The sequence below is a fragment of the Oryctolagus cuniculus genome, chromosome 1, assembly GCF_051225735.1.
Source record: "Oryctolagus cuniculus isolate XC-2025 breed Fujian yellow rabbit chromosome 1, ASM5122573v1, whole genome shotgun sequence".
NCBI classification, from domain to species: Eukaryota; Metazoa; Chordata; class Mammalia; order Lagomorpha; family Leporidae; genus Oryctolagus; species Oryctolagus cuniculus.
The window spans coordinates 31028664-31047811 of NC_142867.1; the positions used below are offsets into that span (position 1 = coordinate 31028664).

General features: G+C 44.0%; 1 protein-coding gene and 1 pseudogene across 2 annotated transcripts in view; both read right to left on the bottom strand.

Moving 5' to 3' along the window:
- Positions 1-19148, bottom strand: part of PDHX (pyruvate dehydrogenase complex component X) — a 93899-nt gene that overhangs the window by 16918 nt on the left and 57833 nt on the right. For both annotated transcript variants that reach the window (XM_051825977.3, XM_008269678.5), the window contains exons 6-7: positions 16722-16896; positions 14400-14547 (exon numbers count right to left, since the gene is read on the bottom strand). In XM_051825977.3, coding sequence (XP_051681937.3) covers positions 14400-14547; positions 16722-16896 — 323 coding nt within the window. The remainder of the gene's footprint in view (positions 1-14399; positions 14548-16721; positions 16897-19148) is intronic.
- LOC138849176 (cofilin-1 pseudogene) lies at positions 294-1126 on the bottom strand (annotated as a pseudogene).

Genomic DNA, 19148 nt, shown 5'->3' on the forward strand with positions numbered 1-19148 from the left:
GGGGTCATCTGTACAACATTCCATTTATACACTGAACTAAACAGAGGAGCACAGAGTCACTAATGTGGTTAGAAGTTGGCAGCACGGAAAGGGAACGGAATAGGTGGGGGTAGGGCTGTCGTTAAAGAAAATACAGGATTCCCCTCAAACTGGGGTGCGGCGGGGGGAGGGGGCTTGGTCTGTTTCAACCCAAGAGGAATCAGAAGATCAAAAGCAGTTTGGGGTGGCCAGAACCTTCAGGAATGGAAGGATGAGGAGGGTCCAGGGGGAGGGGGCTGTTTGGCAACTGGGGCGAAGGAATTGCTCTACCCCTGCTGGGATCCCCCCAGCCCCTCCGGCCTGGCAGGGAGGGGGCAGCCTGCAACCCCCAAAGGCAGGTCTGGGGCTGTCAGTCCGGGCAGAGGGCTGGAGGGGGCTCACAAGGGCTTGCCCTCCAGGGAGATGACGGCGCTGCCCCCAGCTTCTCTGCCAGAGTGTAGCGGTCCTTGACCTCCTTGTAGCAGTTGCCTTGCAATTCATGCTTGATTCTTCTCAGCTTCTACTTGATGGCGTCCTTGGAACTGGCATAGATCATTTTGCTCTCGAGGGGTGCAGACTTGGGGGCCCAGAAATGAACACCAGGTCTTCCTTCTTGCTCTCCTTGTCTTGTAGGTGGCGTCGTAGAGGGCGTAGCGGCAGTCCTTGTCGGGTCCTCCACGGTCTGGCCCACATCGCCCGCCAGGATCTCCTTGCCCTCCTCCAGCACAAGGTTCTTCCTGTCCTCGCTCAGGCAGAACAGCACGGCCTTCTTATGCTTCTTCACCTCCTCTGGCATCGATGACTTGCGCACCTTCATGTCGTTGAACACCTTGATGACACAGTCAGAGCCAGCCATGCTGGAGGCCATGTTTCCAGAGTGAGAGGAAGACGGCAAGGGGGCAGAAGGTGGAGGAGATGAGAGCCGCTGCAGCTGCTGCCTGGACCCGACTCTTTTTTTTCCCCTTAAAAGATGTACTTTTTTCCATAAAAGCATAATTGTAAAGTAGAAAGTCAAACCAAATTAAGTTTAAACAGAATGACAACATGGCTCCATACACATTCTTTTTTTTTTTGATGTACTTTTTTTCCATAAAAGCATAATTTTAAAGTAGAAAGTCAAACCAAATTAAGTTTAAACAGAATAACAGAATGACAACATGGCTCCATACACTTTCTTTTTTTTTTTTTTTTTTTTTTTGACAGGCAGAGTTACAGAGAGAGATACAGAGAGAGAGGTCTTCCTTTTTCTGTTGGTTTACCCCCCAAGTGACCGCTACGGCCAGCGCGCTGCGCCGATCCAAAGCCAGGAGCCAGGTGCTTCTCCTGGTCTCCCAGGTGGGTGCAGGGCCCAAGCACTTGGGCCATCTTCCACTACACTCCCTGGCCACAGCAGAGCTGGAATGGAAGAGGAGTAACCGGGACAGAATCCGGCGCCCCGACCGGGACTAGAACCTGGGGTGCCGGCGCCTCAGGCAGAGGATTAGCCAAGTGAGCCGCGGCACCCGCCCTCCATACACTTTCTTTCTTTTTTTTTTTTTTTTTTTTTTTTTTAATTTTTTGACAGGCAGAGTGGGCAGTGAGAGAGACAGAGAGAAAGGTCTTCCTTTGCCGTTGGTTCACCCTCCAATGGCCGCCGTGGCCAGCGCGCTGCGGCCGGCGCACCGCGCTGATCCGATGGCAGGAGCCAGGTACTTATCCTGGTCTCCCATGGGGTGCAGGGCCCAAGCACCTGGGCCATCCTCCACTGCACTCCCTGGCCACAGCAGAGAGCTGGCCTGGAAGAGGGGCAACCGGGACAGAATCCGGCGCCCCGACCGGGACTAGAACCCGGTGTGCTGGCGCCGCAAGGCGGAGGATTAGCCTAGTGAGCCGCGGCGCCGGCCTCCATACACTTTCAAAAGGCACCAGAAAACAAAACTTCTTGAGTTGCGTAAATTAGGTCATCTTTTTTCCCAAAATAATGTCTTCATTCTCTTGCCATACTAACTGCCCATTTAACAGCTCCCTAGAAAAAGTGGTTAAAAGCTTTTGTTTAACATTCTAGAGTTTTCATGTTTTTCCTCTTTGAAGATGGTACTTTGGGAGTCTAGCATCCAACAGGTACTAAAAAATGGAAGCTGACACAGTACTGATGGTGAGAGAATCATCTATAATCTGTTATGTGAATATTCTAAAAATCAGCTATGCCAACACTCGCTGCTGATTCATGTGAGCCCCCAATCAGGAGCCTCATTTTTGAGGCCCACGTTGAAGGGTTCCCATGGCTAGAGTGCATAGGTTCCCACATGAGGTGACAGAAGAGCAATGGCATTAAGGGTGTGATTTTCCAGCTTAATAACACCCATTAAATCATAGAGAATTAAAAAGGCACCTGAAGTTGGAGCTACAGAATAACAGTTTTATAAACTACGTTGAAAATAAAAAAAAATTAAAAAAAAGAAAAAGCCTAACTTCCTACAACTGTAGTCTAAAAGTTGCAGTGTTTATTAATACAAAAGGGGTAACCACAGAAGTAAGGCTAAGTATCTAAGTCCAAGTCACTTGAGTGTGTTTTACCAAAGGTTACACTAAGAACTGCCACCCATCAAAGTGCAAAGCAAGATTAATGCATGTAAAAAATCAGAGTTCTTGCAACATTGGCCAAAAGCAGCAAACACAGCTGAACGAGGCCATGTGTGTACTGTCACTGGCTATAAAGTAGTACTTATGACAGATTATGACGGATAATTTCTTCATTGTGAGACCCTTTCCCTCACTGGCTCCTCTGTCCCCACACCCCCTTGGTTTTTTGCCACCCTATGCTGACTCGCTCATTTTCAGTCCCTTTTCTCAACGATGGCATCTCCCCAGGCAGAACTTCCAGTGCCATGGTTCTCACGCCACTGACAGAATGACACCGCCTCCAGATTCCAATTCTAGTGCATTTGGAGCTTCACACTTGCACATCCAACTTCTCATATATGATGTCTCTACCTATATGGCTAACAGGCATCTCAAATCTAACATGTCCAAGTTTTTTTTAGGCTGGCATTGTGGCCATTGTGTAGAAAATAAAGCCACCCGCGCTACCTGCAATGCCGGAATCTCATATGGGTGCCCGTTCAAGTCCGGACTGCTCTACTTTGGATCCAGCTCCCTGTTAATGGGTCTGGGTAAAGCAGTGGAAGATGGCTCAAGTCTTTGGGCTCCTGCCACCCATATGGAAGACTGAGATGAAGCTTATGGCTTCTGGCTTTGGCCTGGCTCAGCCCTGGCCATTGTGGCTATCTGGGGAGTGAACCACTGGATGGAAGATTTCTCCTTCTCTCTGTCTCTCCTGCTCTCTCTGTAGCTTCTTTTTTTCTCTGTAGCTTCTTCTTTTTTTTTTTTTTTTAAAGAATTATTTATTTGAAAATCAGAGTTACAGAGAAGGAGAGGCAAAGGCAGAGAAAGAGAGATCAATCTTCAATCCACTGGTTCACTCCCCAAATGGCCACAATGGTCAGGACTGGATCAGGCTGAAGCCAGGAGCCAGGAGCTTCATCTGGGTCTCCCACATAGGAGCAGGGCCTAAGGATTTAGGGCATTTTCCACTACTCTTCCAGGCATATTAGCAGGGAGCTGGATCAGAAGTGAAGAAGCCAGGTCTTGAACAAGTGCACATATCACTGCAGGCAGCAGCTTTACCCACTATACCACAGTGCCAGCCCCATGTAATTCTGACTGTCAAATAAATAAATAAATTTTTAAAACAAAGATTTCTTTTCAAGTTTTTTTAACTCCTTATTATAGAAATTTCAAACATACTGAAAGGAGGCATTGGTGACTGTGGGGAGCAAACCGGACTAGACTGAGTTACTGGAATTAAGACTTATTCTATGCATCTGCTCTCCCACAATATGGCGCTGGGAGAGAAGTAAACAGCTTCTACACAGCTGCCTCCAGTTCAGCTAATAAACTGTAGGACTTGCTCCTGATTGGAGGAGAGCAGCGTACTCGGCGTGTGGGCAGCCGAGTTGGGATTGGCGGAGGAGGACTATAAAGGAGGAGAGAGACGGCATTCACCAGGAACATCTATGGGGAACATCTAGCTGAAGGAACACCTGTGCAGCCCCCGAGAGAGCCGGCCGGCGGTGTGCCGCTCCCCTGCGGAAGTGGGGAATGTGGCCAGGGGGAACTGCCCTTCCACGGAGGTGGAAGGGATAGTAGCCAACCCGGGAAGAACCAGCAGCAAACCCGGGGAGGGCCGAGCAGACGAAAGAACAGCGCAGGGTCCTGTGTCGTTCCTCCACGAAGAGGGGGAGCGACAGGTGACATCTGAGAGGAAATGGTTTGTTAAAGGAATATCAAACATTTCCATCTGCATATTGTTTCAAAACTGACTGGAACATGCTTATGGACTGTTAGATATTATAACGCTGCAAAAGAAAGAGGCGTGGAGGAGCAGGCACGAGACACAGGCAGTTAGGATGACTCTTAGGACTCCTATATTCCACAGAAGAGTATCAGTTTGAGTCCTGGCTGCTACACTTTTGATCCAGCTTTGTGTTAATGCATCCTGGGAAACAACAGATGATGGCTTGGGTGTTCAGGACCCTGCCACCCACATGGAAGACCAGGATGGAGTTCTGAGCCTATGGCTTTGGACTGGCCCAGCCCTCCTAGCTGTTGCAGGTATTTGGAGAGTGAATGGATAGAAGTAAGTAAGATACCTTTCTCTTTCTCTCTCTCAGTTGTTCTCCCTTTCAAGGAGATGAAAACAAATAAGCAAAAATGAAAAAAAAAAAAAAGCGAAAGAAATAAAGAAAAGAAAAGGAAAGAAAAGAGAGGGAAGGATGGAGACAGATAAAATGTGCTCTCTCTGAACATTCAGAAGAAAGTTGCTAATTGTGAGGACAGACCAAACCTGGACCATGCCAGACGCTAAGCTAATCTACATCCCTACTAAAGACTTACTCCTGCCTCATGAGAAGAAGGCATGAGGAACTTACCCTCTTCTAACTTCTATCACCATGACTAAGAAAGTATGATTTGGGGCCAGCGCTGTGGTGTAGCAGGTGAAGCCGTCGTCTGCAGTGCCAGCATCCCACATAGGCACCGGTTTGAGACCTGGCTGCTCTACTTCTGATTCAGCTCTCTGCTATGGCCTGGGAAAGCAATGGAAGATGGCCAAGTCTTGGGCCTCTGCACCCACATGGGAGACCTGGAAGAAGCTCCTGGCTTTGGAATGCCACGGCTCTGGCTGTTGCGGCCATTTGGGGAGTGCAGCAGATGGAAGACCTCTCTCTCTGTAACTCCACCTTTCGAATAAATACATAAATCTTAAAAAAAAAAAAAGTATGATTGAAGACCTATAACGAGTGTTTTCATTGTTAATTTTTTTTTTCATAAATTACTACTCTTCTGTAGAATAGCTTTCCATTTGGTTCCTTGAACTTTTAAAAGCTGCTGAGTATTTTCACGTGGAATGTTGGATGTCTGTATATAGACAGATTTATCAGCTCTGCTTTCTCTTAGGATGTAGAAAGCTGTTCCCACCTTAACAGAGTGGGAGAAAAAGCAGGATAAATGATCAAACTATAACTTTTCTTGACCCAGTTACAGCGCTGAGATTACAAGGCAAGCAGGTGAACTGAATGCCAAAAAGGAGATGACCTGCTCTGAGGAGAGACAAACCAGTGACTACTGATGTCAGAGTGTGGGAGCTGCAGAGAACAGAGTGCGGAACAAGGTGCACACACAGATGGGAATATACACAGAGGGGTGGGAGCTATAAAAATCATTCAAGCGGAAATGCAGGAGGGAAAAACCTGTTATCAAAGAAAAAGAATATTTCTGTCAAGCTTCGCAGACTAAACACAGCAGAGAAAAGAGTCTGAACTTGAAGCTAGGTCAACTAAATCATCCAAACTGAAACACAGAAAAAAAAAGAGGTAAAAGGGAAAGAACAGAGCATCTAACAGCTTGGGACAATTCAAACAGCCTAACATTATCACTGAAATCCCAAGAAGAAAACACATGAAGCCGAAGATACACTTCATAATGCTGGAAATTTTCCAAAACAAATGAAAGACAATAAACTACAAATTTAAGAAGCCAAGAGAAACTCAAACAGGATAAACACAATAGAAAAAAAAAAAATAAAAGTCAACCTTTGACCTTGGGCATGCAACAGTTAAACTGTTAATAGAGCTTTTCTCATCTTGAAGGTGGGGAGGGGAAGACATCATACACAGAGAACCAAAGACAAAGTGCTAATGCGTTGGGAAGGAAGAAAAGGCCTAAATGCTTGGGTCCTTCCATTCACGTGGGAGACCAGGATAGAGCACCTGGCTTCAATCTGGTCTAGCCCTGGATGCTGTGGGCATTTGGGTAGTGAACCAGCTGATGGAAGAGCACGCTCTGTTTCCTTCTCTCTATTAATGTTATCTTCCAAGTAGATAAAAAATAAACATTAAGGAAAATAAAAAAGAAAAAAAAAAAAACACTGTGGAAGCCAGAAGATAATAGCATGGTGTCTCTTTATTTCAAGTACTGGAACAAAACAACTGTTAATTTAAAATTCTACAATCAGCAGAAATATCTTTCAAAAATGAAGAAGATATGCTACGAATAGTTATCAAAAAAGGAGAACAACTTGGTGAGAAAGCAGAAAAATCAGAAGCTACATGCACTGATTTTATGCCTAATGTAGCAGTCATTGTTGGGGGGGGGGGATCCTCAAAAATTATACAGTTAACAGATTCTCCAGCAATTCTATTTCTGGGAATGTACCCAAAAGATCTGAAAACAGGAATACAAAGAGATATTTGCACATCCACGTTCAGAGCACCATGATGCTCAATGGCAAAAAGATGTAAGCAACCCTAACGTCCGCCAACAGATGAGTACGTGAACACAATGTTGTACAAATACGTACATCAGGTTAATGCTCAGCCTTAAAGAGGGAATTGGGAAATGCTATGACATGATTGAAACCCGAAGATGTGCTAACTGAAATCAGTGACAGTTCCATGCACATGAGCTACTCATTGTAGTCTAATTCAAATGCAGGGTGCAGGGTGGTGGTTTCAGGGGTTGGAATGGAGGGAGAAGTTACAGAGCTAGCATTTAAGGTGCCAGAGTTAAGTTTTTGTAACATGAAAAAACAGCTGTCTGGATGCATGGAGATGATGGTTGCAAAAGAATGAGAGATGTATTTAAAGTCACTGAACTAATTACACTTAAATGTAGTTAAAATGGTAAATTCTATGTTATATGCACTTTATCACAATTACATTTAAGATTTTCAATTATCTAAAAGAAAAGTTATACAAAGAAAAGGAGAAAAAGCAAAAGAGAGATCTTCCATTTGCTGATTCATTCCCTAGATGGGTGCAATGGCCAGGGCTAGGCCAGGCCAGAATCAGGAGCCAGGAGATTTATCTGGGTCTCCCACATGGTGTGCATGGTCCCAAGCACGTGGGCCATCTTCTGCTGCTTTTCCCAGGCCATCAGCAGGGAGCTGAGTCAGAAGGGGAGCAGCCGGGACACAAACCGGCGCCCAAATGGGATGCTGGCATCACAGGTGGTGGCTTAACCTGCTAGCCACAACGCTGGCCCACAATTAAAAAGGACAGAAAATGAAGCAGAATTTTGTAGATGAAATCATAATTCATTGCCAACCCACCTACAAGAAACATTAAGGTTGCCCTGCAGCTCTGGGGGGTGCAGCCTTCTGACCACAGCCTCTGTGTTTTCCTGCTAGGCTACCTGTGGCAGTTCCTAACCACATGCTTTGTTCCACGTGGCCGTGGTCAGACCTCTGCCTGGTATGGACCGAGCTTACACTTCTAGACTTCTATCTCCCCTAGATAAAGCCCTCACTTTCCTGTGTATCTCTTTCACTGAATAAATGCAAAAACTTACCATGTTGTCTGGTTTATTAGAGCTGATATTCAGAATTCTTATCTGAATAGACAGCAAGGACACTCAGGATATTAATATTAAAATTAAAATTAATACAGCCAGCAGATAACAGATTGGTGACCACAAAGGGACTATTGATGAAGGGACCATTTATTAACTGCTAATTTATGAATCGTTTAATTGGCTTAAAAAACAAACAAACCGGCAATGTGGTGAGAACTGGCTCCCAGTGGCTGACCGTTATGCACCACAGCCCCCGCCTCTCAGCATCCGCAGCTTCCCTCAGAATTAGGGAACAGGTAGTCGGGCTGCTAGGCGCTACCATGGCTGGGAGGGCGAGGCTGCAGCTGGCGGGAGGTGGTTTTTGACGTGTGAGGCGGCCCGGGCTGGGGTGCTGCTGCCCCTGTGCCCACTGCTGCTGCCTGGGGCACGTGCTCCATACTCCCTACTCCAGCGGCACTGGTTTGCGCTTGGCCGCTCTGGCAGCTACTGGTGACAACCTGTACTTGCTGCCACCATTGCCACTGTCACGGCAGCAGGGCAGCAGCCCGTCAGCCACACTGCCTTCAGGAATGCTTAGCCCCTCCCGCTGTGGGTGCACACATAGGGGAGGGGCGGGGGTTGACACAGATGAGAGAGGATCGGGAATTACCGCTGCCGGTGTCCCTCTTGTGGCTGCCACTAGCCCACCGGAGTGTGGGCACCTGCTTCCCACCCACTGTTGCCAGCAGACATGAGGGGATCCCGAGTTGCTGTGGCAGCTCCAGCTGCACTGCAGCTGTGCCAACAGCACTGGCGCACTGGTGCTGGCTGCACACCCCAGCACAGTGACGAGGCCTGCAGCAGAGGCACGCGTTCTTGTCTAGTTTTGTCATCTACCACTTAACGGCTGCCTGAGTGGCGCCATCACCCACGGCTCCTGCCCACCCGTCCTGCCCCACCTGCCTAAGCAGTGGCAGCAGCTCATGCTGTAGCCACCACAGCTCTGCAGCTGCTCTTATTTAAAATGACACAAAATTTAGCCCTTTCACAAATGCGTGGAATCTTTACTTCTGGTGGCTTCAGTTTTACCAATGACCCAGCTCAGGCGAATTCCTGGTTTTCCCTGGTGCTTGTGTTTTTTGGGAAATGCAAAGATTAATTTTTTCTTTCACTGTTTCTCACTTTGATAACTTAGGAAGAATGTGATGTAAGCACTAGTTGAATTTGTGCAGAGAGATGAAAGATTTTCACAGAGGGCCAGTTTGTGAGAGCTCGCAACAGTTTATCAATATATAAATGTTTCCAGTCTGAGATATCGCTAAGTTAAAACTTAAACCTTTTTTTTTTTTTCTTTTTTGACAGGCAGAGTTAGACGGTGAGAGAGAGAGAGAGAAAGGTCTTCCTTCCTTTGGTTCACCTCCCCAATGGCTGCTGTGGCCAGCGCCGTGCCAATCCGAAGCCAGGAGCCAGGAGCTTCCTCCTGGTCTCCCATGGGGTGCAGGGCCCAAGCACTTGGGCCATCCTCCACTGCCTTCCCGGGTCACAGCAGAGAGCTGGACTGAAGAGGAGCAACCGGGATAGAACCGGCACCCCAACTGGGACTAGAATCCACAGTGCCGGCGCTGCAGGCAGAGGATTAGCCTAGTGAGCCACAGCGCCGGCCTTAAACTTTTTTTTGTTACATGTATGTGTTTAAGCTGTACCTAAAATTCTGGTTTGCCTCAGGGTCTTTGGTTTTCAAATCAGGAATGCTTTCAATGGGCAATTTCTAGCTGGGGAACTGGTCTGGTTGTCTGGTAACCTGATAACATCAGGTAGCTGGAGCATTAAACATGGCAGAGGCACATTTCCCAATGCAGAGGGTAGAGCTTTCCATGCCAAGATGACACCTCCATCAAAAACATGTGGTTGCCAAGATGCCTCGGCCCCCATGAAGAACATGAGGTCTCCAAGAAGGTGGCCCCCATGGGAACTTCCGCCCTTATTGGAACATGGGCAAGAGACTCTACCCCAAGATGGTCCCCTCTCCATGGCATGCATGTCACATGTCTGATTAAGAATGACTTTTTATTATGGTTTTTAAAGTTGTAGTTTGTTATTTTGGCTTTAATCCTGGTTATTCCTGTTTTAGCTTTATGATGAAGGCTTTAACACTGTTTTTTATTGTTTTAGCTGTATGTGGATCACAGCTCTAATGTTGTTTTTATTACTTTGTTATTTTGTTTTACGCTGACTCTCTGAGCCTCCTGTGGTTTGTTATCTCAGGAATGGCTGGCTTACCGAGATTTCATCTCAGACCTGCCAGCATTCTCTTGGCCTCCTGAGAGGAGTGACATGGCAGTCTGGAATAATGTTTTGCAGACTAAGTGGTGTTTTAAAAACAATTATAAAAAAAGGAGAAAAATAATTTAAAACCAACTCGCTGGGCTTGGTAAAATAATGGACCCCATCTGGTATATAAATGGCAACTCTAAGGTGTCAGAATTGTAGTTAAGGCAATGTATCCAACTCACACACTTAAGAAATTACAACTAATGCAATGTATCCATGTCATATGCTTAAAGATAATTAAAGCTTCTGAAGAGCTGTATCTGTTTTTATCTTCTCAGGTCCTACAAAGAGACTGTAAAGCTGTATAGTTCTGCATACATTCCTATGGACTTACTTCTAAGGATACAGTTTAAAAACTTGCCATGAGATCCCAAATCCCCTCAAGTTGAATGGCAAAACAGCATTTTTTCAGTGTTAAAGTGATCACATGGATAGGATTAAGTGTTAATGTGATCAGAGAGATAGGGTAAAGTATTAAAGTGATCATATAAATAGGATTAGGTGTTTAGTAATAATAGCAAATACTCCAACATGGGAAGCAGCCCATACAGTTGACTCATAGAATGGCAATAGCTTTAAGTAGCACTCTGACCTCAGAGTCAGCCCTAAAGGCATTATGGTCTAGCTGAAAAGCCCAAAAAAGCATTTCAGGCATGGAAACCCAGGACATCAGAATAAAAACTGCCCCTACATAAAGGATCTCTGTGGGTGAGGCACCAGTGGAAAGAAGTGGTCATCAAGGAAATATGTTCTTTTCTATGAAGGGAGGAGAGAACATCCACTTTGCTTATGGCCTTGTCTAAATACTGATGGAGCGTGTAGATTCAAAAGGCTTCTATAGCCTTTGCAGCTCATGTCAAGAGCCTCAGGTAATCACTGACATCATACATAAGAGTGTTAATTATTAAATTAACAACAGGAGTTACTGTGCACTAACTCCCCATGCAGGACCTCTGTCCTCAAGGAGTTATAGTATTAAAATTAATGGTAAGGGGCCAGCACTGTGGCTTAGTAGGTTAAGCCGCTGCCTGCAGTGCTGGCATCCAATATGGGCACTGGTTCAAGTACTGGCTGCTCCACTTCCAATCCATCTTGCTGCTATGGCATGGGAAAACAGTAGAGGATGGCCCAAGTCCTTGAGCTCCTGCACCTGTGTGGGAGACCCGGAAAACATTCTTGGCTCCTAGCTTCAGATTGGTGCACCTCTGGCTGCTGTGGCTATATGGGGAGTAAACCAGCAGATAGAAGACCTCTCTCTCTCTGCCTTTCAAATAAAATAAATAAATCTTTAAAAAAAATTAATGGTAAAACATATTCTCAAAGATTTATTTTGTTTTAATTCATTAAGTAGAAGATACTCTTAGGTCTAATAAATTTTAATTATGTCTAAGTGTCCAACTCATTGCTTGTGAGAGTTGTTATTATTCTTAGGTGCTTCTTTAATGTTAATTAAATTTCTCAAACATAGATTCTTGGATCCATGTCTACCTATGATACTCCTATCTTGTCTGTTTTAAAGTCAAATGGACAGTACAGAATGGTTAAAGGTCTCAGGGCCATTAAGGCAGCTGTTCTAATACATATTATTGCATGCTACACCTTTGCCTAAGGGATAATTTCTTCTGCATTCTATTAAACCCAGAATCTGGGAACATGAGGATAAAGAATTTCCCCAACAAAAGCTCAGGTTTTTAAACAAGAGGTAGATTACCTGGGTTATGTTCTAACCCCAGGAGAACATGCTCTTTAAGTCAAGAGAAAGGAAGCTATTCAATGTATAGGGTTACCACAGACTAAAAAGCAGCTAAGGACATTCCTGGGAATGGCAGGATTCTGTGGAATATGGATTCCAAGCCTTTGTACGAAGCTTTAAAAGGCCCTGACACAGACATACTGTGCTGGCAAGGGAGCTAAAATAGGTGTTCCAAAGAATTAAAGAGCTTTGAACAGAAACTCCAACATCAGGAATCCCTGAGTAAGCCATTCACCTTATTTATAGAGAGATCCCCTTCAAATCAGTTGCAGCTTAAATGGAAGGGACCTTACCAAGTGCTACTGAGTATGAATACCTCACTGAAATTAGGATTAAGTTTCTAACTCTTGAGTCTTCACAAGTGAACTCAAAAGACTTGTATTATTCCTGTAAGCCAATCAAAGCTCTTAAATATCTATCCCAAAACCAAAAAGCTAAGTAAAGCTTTTGCTTTCGTGACATCAAGACTGCTGCACCTTAAGGCAGACACACTATATTTCCTTTTGATTTTCTCTGGAAACTGTTATCGGCAGAAAATTCCTTAATGAGTTCTTCAATCATAATTCTCCATGCTCAGACTAAATGGCTTTATAATCTGCATAATGGTAGCCTACCACCACCTACTATCTGGGAGTCTGTTAGATACGTTCTTTCCAAGCTAAGGGGTGTGGGGAGCAACTCGGACTAGACTAAGTTACTGGAATTAAGACTTATTCTATGCATCTGCTCTCCCACAATATGGCGCTGGGAGAGAAGAAAACAGCTTCCACACAGCTGCCTCCAGTTCAGCCAATAAACTGTAGGACTTGCTCCTGATTGGAGGAGAGCGGCGTACTCGGCGTGTGGGCAGCCGAGTTAGGATTGGCGGAGGAGGACTATAAAGGAGGAGAGAGACGGCATGCACCAGGAACATCTAAGAGGAACATCTAAGGGGAACATCTAAGGGGAACACCTGTGCAGCCCCCGAGAGAGCCGGCCGGCGGTGTGCCGCTCCCCTGCGGAAGTGGGGAATGTGGCAGGGGGAACCGCCCTTCCACGGAGGTGGAAGGGACAGTAGCCAACCCGGGAAGAACCAGCAGCAAACCCGGGGAGGGCCGAGCAGACGAAAGAACAGCGCAGGGTTTAGTGTCGTTCCTCCACGAAGAGGGGGAGCGACAAGGGGCACTTCACTTGCAATTGGTTTTGTTCCAGTATTGTTTATATTGACTGATAAACTTACATGTTTCAGAACTCAACAACTTCCGAGAATAACTGTCCATGCAAGGGACACAGCCATTGGCAGTGACTGAGAGTACTCTGACTCATGAAACAAACTCCTTAGAAGAGATAGCAAAAGACTGGCAGACCTAGGACAGTTGGGGCCTATGACCCTGATAAGCAGGAAGGAGCTATAGAAGATATGGTGATACTACACCCTTCAGCATCCCTAAAGATTGAGGTCTGGAATCTCTGAAGGGGGAATGATATAAGCAGGCAGATAGGATTAAATTGATTAGATTTATAAGCTATGGAGACCACACCTTGGCCCTGCCCCCTTTTGTGAACTCACACCCCTACCTGACCTCACCTGTTCGCCCACTTGCCAATCAGACTATGTAACCACTCCCCTTTGGAAGTGAAGAAAAGGTCTGGAGCACGGTGGGCCCTTCCTTCCCTTGTCCTGCGCCTCTGGTTTCCTGCTGGTGCTACGCTACCTGTGGCTGCTCCTAGCTGCATGCTTTACTCCGCATGACTCCTGGCTTGTTCTCTGCCTGGTATGGACCCAGCTTATGCTTCTTGACTTTTTTCTTCACTAAATAAAGAAATCCCTTACTTTCCTGTGTATTTCTTTCTCTGAATAAATGCTAAAAACTTTAAAAAAAAAAAAGAAACATCAAAGGACTTTTTGGGGAAGAATAAATACAGTAGCACACAGCACTTTAGGTTTATACAAAAACATGCATAATGAAGAGAATGGCAAAAATATGGAAACAAAATCTATTCTTTTTCCCTGATTTTGAAACTCTTTAAAAAAAGGCAGTTAATTTGCTAAAACAGAAAATATTCAACAAGTATTCTGGGGATTATATCATACAATAATACTTGCAAAACATGACAGGAATAGTACAATATATGGGTGTGATGGTGCTTGAGTCCTGCACCCACGTGGGAGAGCTGAATGAAGCTCCTGGCTTTGGGCTGGCCCAGCCCTGGCTGTTGCAGCCATCTGTGGAGCGAATCAGTGGATGGAAGATACTGCTCTCTCTTTCTCTCTGATAAACAAATCTTTAAAAAAAAAAAATAAGTAAACTAAAATACATCCAGAGTAAAGTGCAAGCTCATTATGAAACAAAATTAAAAGCTACACAACACACATTTCATACATAGGGGATATTTTGATAGCTAAGTTTGTGTAAGCACTACATTAAGTAAATTCAATTTTACCAACCTTTGACAAGAGCTTGTCGAACTTTTAAAACAGCTCCAAGGTCACAGTCGGCAGTAGCATATGCATGAGGCACAGTACTTTTAGATTCAGTTAACCTCTTGGCAATAACTCTTCGAATATTGCTTGCAGGGATTTCAGTGAATGTGCCCTGCAAATAAATAGCAATTGGTTTGTAGTGGGAATCTCAGAGACCTGGGACATGGAGGCTCTTACAGGAAAACAGCTTTTAATCTTGCTGGTAGATGCAGAGGAGAGTTTTGTCTCCAAAATTCTGGGCCCTGAACAAAGTCGGATGTTGTCTTACATACCCTAGCACACACAACTTGAATGTATTTGGTTATACATATTTGATTGGCTAGTTAACAGCTGTAGCACTGCTCATACAACCATCACACGAAGTTACACTTGCAAGCATTCGATTTGCTTTAGTTGACCTAGTTCCAATTGCAGTATTTCTCAGAAAGCTGCCCCCAACTGCTGGTCTCAGAAAGCCCCTGCTTAAAAGCATTTACTGTTTTTTGGTTTAGTGTTTTACTTCCTTAATAGCAGGGGTCCCTGCCACAGGTTCATTAAACCAAAAGCAGAATGGGGAATAAAAAATCCTCCCTAAATAAAATGTGGTCACATTGATTTAACTTATGATGGCAATCAAAAATGAAAATAGGAAAAATACTACTAAATATTCTTAGTATAAAGGAAAATATAAGAAATCTGAAGCTTTTGGCTTTATGGTATACAACTATAGAAAAAAATAGTAAAATTCACATTTTAGTTGTGAATGTGTTAATATATTCAATATGACTAAACACAATTCTATCAATTCTCCCATGGGTATATATGACTACATGTGTGTACATATATTTATACATAGTCTATACACACACAATCACACACATTCACATAGAGAAAGCAAAAGAGAAACAAAGAATTGCTGCCTAACAGCAGCTTTCATTACAAACATCATTTAATAAAATTCAAAACAGTCACTAAGTCAACAAACGAACTACAGGTAATTCTGATGAAAATTACATCAGCAAAAAAGATAACAACATAATAGATGGAATGCCAAATTATTCCTATTTTGGTTTTCAATTTATAAAAAAATCGCATGAATATCCTATCTCCTAAGAATACAAAATATAAAGCATGAATGAGATAATAAAATCTTCCTGTAACTCTAGTGTAGCTTTTCATTCTGGTCCTTTATTCATAAAAGCAGGAGGAACTTCCTGTTACATCTAATTATATCATTCTATTCCAGGACAAGATTACAATTATTTTAACATAATATAAAGCAGCCAAAAGCACAACAGATTTCTTCTGTACCAATGCTCTCCTAAGGAATTCAACGTTTTATGTCAACAAGGGACTGGAATCAAATAGAATAAATGCTTTCTATATACCGTAAGAATTTGAAAGCAAAGCTTACAGGCTAGAATGGAATAACCTACTTTTTAAAAAAATGAGATTTGACCACCCATAAAGTTTTGGTGTATGCAGTCATGAATCACTATATATTTAAAAATCCATTTCCAGGGGCCAGCGCCGTGGCTCACTTGGCTAAGCCTCTGCCAGCGGTGCCGGCATGCCATATGGGCACTGGGTTCTAGTCCCGGCTGCTCCTCTTCCAGGCCAGCTCTCTGCTGTGGCCCGGGAAGGCAGTGGAGGATGGCCCAAGTGCTTGGGCACCTGCACGCACGTGGGAGACCAGGAGGAAGCACTTGGCTCCTGGCTTCAGATCGGCGCAGTGCGTGGGCCATAGCGGCCATTTGGGGAGTGAACCAACGGAAGGAAGACCTTTCTCTCTGTCTCTCTCTCTCACTGTCTAACTCTACCTGTCAAATAAGTAAAAAAAAAAAAAAAAAAAAAAAAAAAATTAAAAAATTAAAAAAGAAATCTGTTTCCCATGAAATTAGTACCATTTTCATATTATCTTGGTCAATGGAATACAGCAGTACAAATTTATTTGCTTTTCTTTTCTTCCTAACTGCCTGTTCAATTTTAAATAAACATTCCCTCTGATGGGAAGAATATCACAATGGAAGTACCAGTAATGGGAGATAGGAAAAAATTGGGAGTAATCTGAAAACAGAAAATGCTGCTATTCTGCATGTATCAGAGGGGAAGGATAATCTGCTTTATGGTATAGTCTACATAGCTCTCCATAGTGAGACTATCAGTTCCCTAATGAAAACAATAAAACACAGCCACACAAAGGGGCTGACATCAGCAGCCAACCACTAGTATCAGACCCAGGAAAAGTATCACGATTATACAGCACATACACGGTACTGAGTTATGAAATGTCTTGGGGGACATTACCGCTGCATTGGGCTGTCCAGGAGTCGACACTGCTGGGATCATTGGCCGAGGACACGAGGGTGCTGCTGCGGGCTGCGGGGGCAAAGGTGCTGTTGGAGTGACTGCAGGAGCTGCGGCTGCTCTCGAGTCAGGGATCTTGCCCGTCTGTTTCAACTGCACCAGTCTCAGAGCATCTCTGGAGAGGTCAGAATCAGAAAATTCAACACAGAATATCAGGAATCTTTTAGGAAACTCAGGTGAGAGGAACAGGGAAGATACGAAAACTGATCTGAAACCTATGATGGAAAATCAATTATTTAAACCAGAAAAGTAAATTCCTTCACATAATCCACTGACTCTAATACTTTTGTTCAATGGCTATATATCTGGACACTCCCAAAAATCCAACAGTTATTAATTTTATCACAGTAGCAGGCATAAATAGTAATTTTTAAAAAGGAAACTGGTTGTTTTACTGGAAGACAGGAGTATCATTTGGTAGATGAGCAAATCATCAATTAAAACATACCTTCATTCTGGGCATTTGTAAAAGAATTCTCACATGACATTCAGACCTTTCACTATGGTATTTACTACATGATGGTTCACTCAGTACAAGCAAGCTTGTTTATGTCCAGGAAATCACACCATTTTTAGTTTGTTCACTATGCTAGCAGCACTACATATTACAAACCTAACCCACAGCTCCTGTGAGAGTGAATAACAATAGTTACACTCTTGCCTTTGTACTGCTCTGTAAAACATAGGGATCTTTATTTTTACAAGACTAGTACACATGCCAAGCCCTCAGTTCACTAGGGTAGGTTACAGTGGGTAAAAAGTAGTATGTTTTCTTAAATAAGTAGCTTGTCAAGAATACTTAATATCTGGTAATTAGGAAATACTTTTCCCAATTTAAATAAAAAGTATTTTACATAATATAAAAACTTACAGATAACGAAAACAAATTATATCTTAAATATTTCTCAGGGTGGGTGTTTGGCATAGCTGTTAAAATGCTGCTTAGGATGTGGGCATCCCATATTATAGTGCCTGGGTTTCAATCCTGACTTTGCTCCCAATTCCAACTTCTGGTTAGTATATACCCTGAGGTAGCAGGTGATGGCTCAAGAGTCTCTGCCACCCAACACGGGAGACTTGGATTAAGTTTGTAGCTCATGGCTTTGGCCTGACCCAGCCCTAGTTCTGTGGGCGTTTGGGCAGAGCCAGCATATGGCAGATCTCTGTCTGTCTGCTTCTCTGTCTGCTTCTCTGTCGTTCAAATACAATAAAATAAAGATTTCAAATAAAAGTCTCCGTTAATATGTTGGTATTACTTGATTTTGATATCACTTGAATTGACAAAGAGAAAAACCTGCTGAGCATACTAAGCTGACAATCATTCTCTCTGAAAAGAAATCTTGCATTAATATCCATAGCAGCACAGTAAGCAGAATTTGAGATGTCCCCAGTACTCCTGTTGTTGGAGTACACACCCAATAATAATCCCTCTAGAGTATGGGTGGGTCTGTGAATGTGATGGATGACATTCATATGATTAACTTACAATATGGGACAGAGTCGACGGGGCTTGGTAGACATACTTAAGATTCCAAAATCAATCATCTTTGAATTAAGAGGAAAATTATCATAGAAAGGTGGGATGTATCAGGCTAAGTTGTTAGAGGCACTGGGGCCTTTCAGTAAGAACAGCTTTGAATTGAGAGATTCAATGCTGGCCTTGAAGAAAGCCACTTGGAGACAACCACGTGGCGAGGAGCTGACAGTGGTTGTCTAGGAACCGGCAGTGACTCCTAGCTGACAGCCAGCAAGGAAACAGGAGCTGAAGTCCTACAACCTCAAGGAACTAAATTCTGTCAACAATCATGTGTGCTCAGAAGAGGACCCCAAGCTTCACATGAAACCCCAGTCTTAGCCAACACCTGATTTCCACATTTTGGGACTATGAGCTGAGAAGCTGGCTGAGTCCAGATTGCTGACCTTGAGAACTGTTAAGATTATAAACAGGTACTGTTGAAGCTGCTAAGGTTTGCTCTATCTTGGTATGCAGCAGTAGACAACTGGTGCAGGCAGGAATGCTCTAACCTAGGGTGCACCACTGAAGGGACACCCCAATGTGTACCAGTACATTCATGCTTTTTATCAGATCCAGCAAGAGGTACATGAACTTGACATGCAATTCACTTGCTATTTCCAAAAGTGAAGAACTGACATTTGTAGGAGGTCACAGTGACAAGGCAATCTACAATGCTGTGTCATCTTGGATCCCTAGGTACTGAGAGGGGTAAACGTAGGAAAAGGAGCCTATCACATGTCCACTAAGTGCCTATACCAGCCATGTGGGAGGGTCTCATCCCTCCTAATTTATAGTTAAGTGGGCCTGAAGGGGTTAACTTCTAGTTCTATTTCCCAGGCATTTCTTAAGAA